The sequence below is a fragment of the Kryptolebias marmoratus genome, unplaced genomic scaffold (genome assembly GCF_001649575.2).
Source record: "Kryptolebias marmoratus isolate JLee-2015 unplaced genomic scaffold, ASM164957v2 Scaffold53, whole genome shotgun sequence".
Lineage (NCBI taxonomy): Eukaryota > Metazoa > Chordata > Actinopteri > Cyprinodontiformes > Rivulidae > Kryptolebias > Kryptolebias marmoratus.
Window position 1 is genome coordinate 1 of NW_023665787.1, and position 4,842 is coordinate 4,842.

Genomic DNA, 4,842 nt, shown 5'->3' on the forward strand with positions numbered 1-4,842 from the left:
GAGGCAGAGCTTCCAGTTTCTGTCCATGAGGCTGACACCCTGCTTCTTTTAAGACTTTACTGTTAGATAAATCCTACAGTCAGGATTGGTTTGGGTTTCCTGGGTCATCCTTTAGCTCTGCTGCTATAGGCTGAGACTGCTGGAGGACAAAGTGTCCACATGTCCTCACTCTGCTGCTGTCTTTCTATCATTACCATGTCTTTCTTCCAACAGAAACTCCACCTGGACCAGTTATTCTGTCTCTGTCTCTTTCCTGTCCTCTAACCCCAGCTGGTTGAAGCAGACGGCCACTCATCCTAAGCCTGGTTCTGGTTCTGCTGGAGGTTCTTCCTGTTAAAAGGGAGTTTTTCCTTCCTACTGTCACCAACCTGCTGCTGAAGATGGAGACTGAGACGAAGTGAAGATTCATCTCAATCTGCTTCCTCAGATAGAAAACTTTTAATAAAGTACATAAATATTCAACATTTATTCATTTCTTAAGCCAACATATCATCCTCAGGATTTAATTATTTAAAATTCAGAGAACTTGTGTTTCCTGATTTAAATAAAACTCCCTTTCAGGCGTTTTTAAAGCTGTTTTTTCAGAGGAGACTCAGACAACAATAAACATGTTTTTACTTGTTTGTCTTCCTTTTATAGTCAAGAGTTACAAGATTCTTTTTACAGCTTTTGGTTTGAAACAATAAAAGATTTTGTTGCTGCTTTTTCTCACAGATTGTAATAAAGTGAGAGACGTGGGAAACAGCTGAGGTTAGAAAAGCCTCTTCAGAAAATCTGTCTGTAACTTCGCTCAAATAAACCGACTCCTGGAACAAAACAGCTGACGGAAGAAAAAAGGTTGTTTTTGGTCCTTCGGCTGCAGAGGAACAAGTTACAGAACTGATGCTGAGGATTATGGGTAATGTAGTCTGCTTCTTCCTGTCACCTGAGGCCAGCTGGTACCATCAGGTCAGAACCAGCTGGTACCATCAGGTCAGAACCAGCTGGTACCATCGGGTCAGAACCAGCTGGGTTAATGAAGGACTGTCGGTACCATCGGGTCAGAACCAGCTAGTACCATCAGGTCAGAACCAGCTAGTACCATCAGGTCAGAACCAGAACCAGCTGGGTTAATGAAGGACTGTCGGTACCATCGGGTCAGAACCAGCTAGTACCATCAGGTCAGAACCAGAACCAGCTGGGTTAATGAAGGACTGTCTGTACCATCGGGGCAGAACCAGTACCTGCAGGTCAGAACCAGCTGCCGGGTCGTTACGTGGTGGAGCTCCCTCTCCTCTCCAGGAATCTGTTTCAACAACAAGAGAGAACTGGATCAGTGAAGTTCTGAGTCCAAACAAGTGACAGAACCGGAGACAAACCCAGAACCATTTTTCCAGTAATTTGATTTTAAAATATTCACATTTCTGTTTACACATTGATCCTTTTACTGTCACTGGAATCAAATTTATTTAATATTCTTTATAAAAACAACTCATTTATTTTATTGTNTGGTTTAATGGTCGGTTCTGTTTTTTCTGTCAGTTCTTTGGAGGGTTCTAATTGAACTGGTTTAATGGTCGGTTCTGTTTTTTCTGTCAGTTCTTTGGAGGGTTCTAATTGAACTGGTTTAATGGTCGGTTCTGTGTCCTGTGTCGATTCTTTAACAGGTTCTCTTTCTTCAGCTGGTTTACTGATTGGTTCTGTTTCTTCTGTCAACCCTTTGGAGGGTTCTTTTTCTGTCGATTCTTTAACAGGTTCTCTTTCTTCAGCTGGTTTACTGATTGGTTCTGTTTCTTCTGTCAATCCTTTGGAGGGTTCTTTTTCTGTCGATTCTTTAACAGGTTCTCTTTCTTCAGCTGGTTTATTAATTGGTTCTGTTTCTTCTGTCAGTCCTTTGGACAGTTCTACTTGAGTTGGTTTAATGGTCGGTTCTGTTTTTTCTGTCAATTCTTTGGAGGGTTCTATTTCTTGCACTGTTTCAGTGGTTGATTCTATTTTTTCTGTTGATTCTTTGGAGGGTTCTACTTCTTGAGATTGTTTTATGGTTGGTTCTATTTCTTGTGTTGATTCTGTAGTTGGTTCTACTTCTTGGTCTGGTTTCCCTATGGGCTTTTTTGAGGGTTCCTCAGTAGATTTTGGTTCCGTTTCTTCTGTAACGTCTGCTTCTTTTGTTGTTTCTCCTGTTGGTTCCAGTGGCGTTTCTTCCATTTCTTCTTTGAACGCTAAATCTGTTTTGGTTTCTTTTTGTGTTGATTCTTTAGTGGGTTCTATTTCTTGACCTGGTTTAACGCTTGGTTCTGTTTCTTTTGTTGATTCTTTCACGTGTTCTACATCTTGAGCTGGTTTAATAGTTGGTTCTGTTTCTTGTGTGGATTCTTTAGCGGGTTCTACGTCTTGAGATTGTTTTATGGTTGGTATTGTTTCTTGTTTTGATTCTTTGGTGGGTTTTACTTTTTGGTCTGGTTTAATGGTTGGTTCTGTTTCTTGTTTTGATTCTTTAGTGGGTTCTACGTCTTGAGCTGGTTTAATAGTTGGTTCTGTTTCTTGTTTTGATTCTTTAGTGGGTTCTACGTCTTGAGCTGGTTTAATGGTTGGTTCTGTTTCTTGTTTTGATTCTTTAGTGGGTTCTACGTCTTGAGCTGGTTTAATAGTTGGTTCTGTTTCTTGTGTGGATTCTTTAGCAGGTTCTACTTCTTGAGATTGTTTTATGGTCGGTTCGGTTTCTTGTGTGGATTCTTTAGTGGGTTCTACTTTTTGACCTGGTTTAATGGTCGGTTCTATTTTTTGTGTGGATTCTTTAGTGGGTTCTACGTCTTGAGCTGGTTTAATGGTCGGTTCTATTTTTTGTGTGGATTCTTTAGTGGGTTCTACGTCTTGAGCTGGTTTAATGGTCGGTTCTATTTCTTGTGTGGATTCTTTAGCGGGTTCTACGTCTTGAGCTGGTTTAATGGTCGGTTCTATTTCTTGTGTGGATTCTTTAGCGGGTTCTACTTCTTGAGATTGTTTTATGGTTGGTATTGTTTCTTGTTTTGATTCTTTGGTGGGTTTTACTTTTTGGGCTGGTTTAATGGTCGGTTCTGTTTCTTGTGTTGATTCTTTAGCAGGTTCTACTTCTTGGTCTGGTTTCCTTATGAGTTTTTTTGAGGGTTCCTCAGTAGATTTTGGTTCCGTTTCTTCTGTAACGTCTGCTTCTTTTGTTGATTCTCCTGTTGGTTCCGATGGCTTTTCTTCCATTTCTTCTTTGAACACTGAATCTGTTGGGGGTTCTTGTGAGGACTGTGTTTTTTCTATAGTTTCTTTCTCAGGTTCCACTTCCTGTGCTGGGTCCTCTCCCTGTTTGGCTTCTTCTATCATACCACTAACAGGTTCTTCTTCTGGTAGTAGTTCTACAGTAACTTCTGTTTCTCTTGTTATTTCCACAGGTTGTGCTTCTTTGGTCAGAATGGTTCCTGTTGTTGGCTTATTTTCATCTTTGTCATCTTCTGAAACCAGTAAAGGTTTAGAGGTAACCTCAGCCTTTAGTGTTGGGCTCTCCAAAGTTGGCAGAATAGAACCCCAAGAACGAACTTCTGTTTCCGGTTCTGAAATTTCATTGACAGTGATTTTAGCCTCCGGTTCTGAATCTGTTATCAGGAACACAGTTGGTACTGTCTCGGTGCCAACCTTGGTTCCACCTCGGCTGCCCTCTGCAGCGGCCTCAGAAGGTTCTCGGACCTGCAGTGTTTGGATGTCACCTTCAGATCCTGGGAGTGAAGGTGTTTCAGGTGCTTGAGATAAAGTTTCACTGGTGGGGGCCTCTAAAACTTCCTCAGGTACAGCAACATCAAGAATGGTTTCTAAAGAATTGTCAAGAACTTCCTCACTTTCTGGGATCAAAGGACCCTTGGTAGTTGTTTCAGGAGAATGTTCTAACACAACTTCTGCTGGAACGTCAAAGGTCCCCTCTGGAGGTCCCTCATGTCCTGATTCCACCACAGTGAAGGTTTCAGTATGAGGTATTAAGGTGGGCTCTTGAAGAACTACAACAGCAGCTTCTGTGGGCTCCTCTGGAGCTACAGCCTCTGATGGTGGCTCTTCATCTTCAGAGGGAACCACTGCAATGTCCTCCAGATCTTCAGGAATATTTTCCATAACAGCCTCTTCCTTTGTTTGATCTTTACTGGTCTGATCCATCACATCAACAAGAAGAACCTTTGAGATTGTCTCTCCAGTCTCCTCAGGAATGACTCCAACAGTTAAAACCTCAGTTTTACTGGTGACCTCAGGTGGACCTTGTGAAGTAACGCTGCCTCCCGCTTCCTGGATATCATTAGAGTCTCCTGGCATGGTGTCAGCAGTGGGGTCAGAGGTTAAATCCACAGGAATCTTAATTGGACTTGTTGTAGCTGCGCCCTGAAGCGAATCTTCAGTCACCGATCCAAAACTAGTAATGTTGATAGTTTCTGTTCCAACGATGTCTTCTCCTGTAAGATCAGAAGAACATGTTTTACAGAGGCTCAACATCATCATTAAAGGCTTTTTCTTGACATAAGAATAACGTTTTTGGGCTATTATGACAAACTAAATAACTCTGTATTTTCTCTAACAACCAATAATATAACCACCTGTTATATTAATGAAGAGGCTGGTTAGTTGGTTAAAAACAAAGAGGAAAAACCATTAACAAAACAAATAGAATAAAATCGCTCATAATAATCAACAAATACAATAAAATGGGCTAAAAACAAGGAAACACCTCAACACAACACCTGATGGGACTCAGAGGAGATTTCAGTTAACCTGTTAAACAGGTTCTTTCTTCATTCAGGGTCAAATAAACCTGTTAACCTGTCTAACATCACTTCCTGCTACCTTCAGCTCCAC

The 4,842-nt window shown here is 41.3% G+C and overlaps 1 protein-coding gene across 1 annotated transcript; it reads right to left on the bottom strand.

Moving 5' to 3' along the window:
• Positions 1-1,471: 1,471 nt before the first annotated feature.
• On the bottom strand, positions 1,472-4,444 carry LOC108251580 (titin homolog; the record flags this gene model as incomplete). The annotated part of the gene is made up of 2 exons (XM_017441930.2): positions 1,752-4,444; positions 1,472-1,664 (listed from the first exon to the last, which is right to left on the bottom strand). Coding segments are annotated over exons 1-2 (2,747 nt in total), but the record flags the coding sequence as incomplete, so codon positions are not given.
• Between the last annotated feature and the right edge of the window lie 398 nt (positions 4,445-4,842).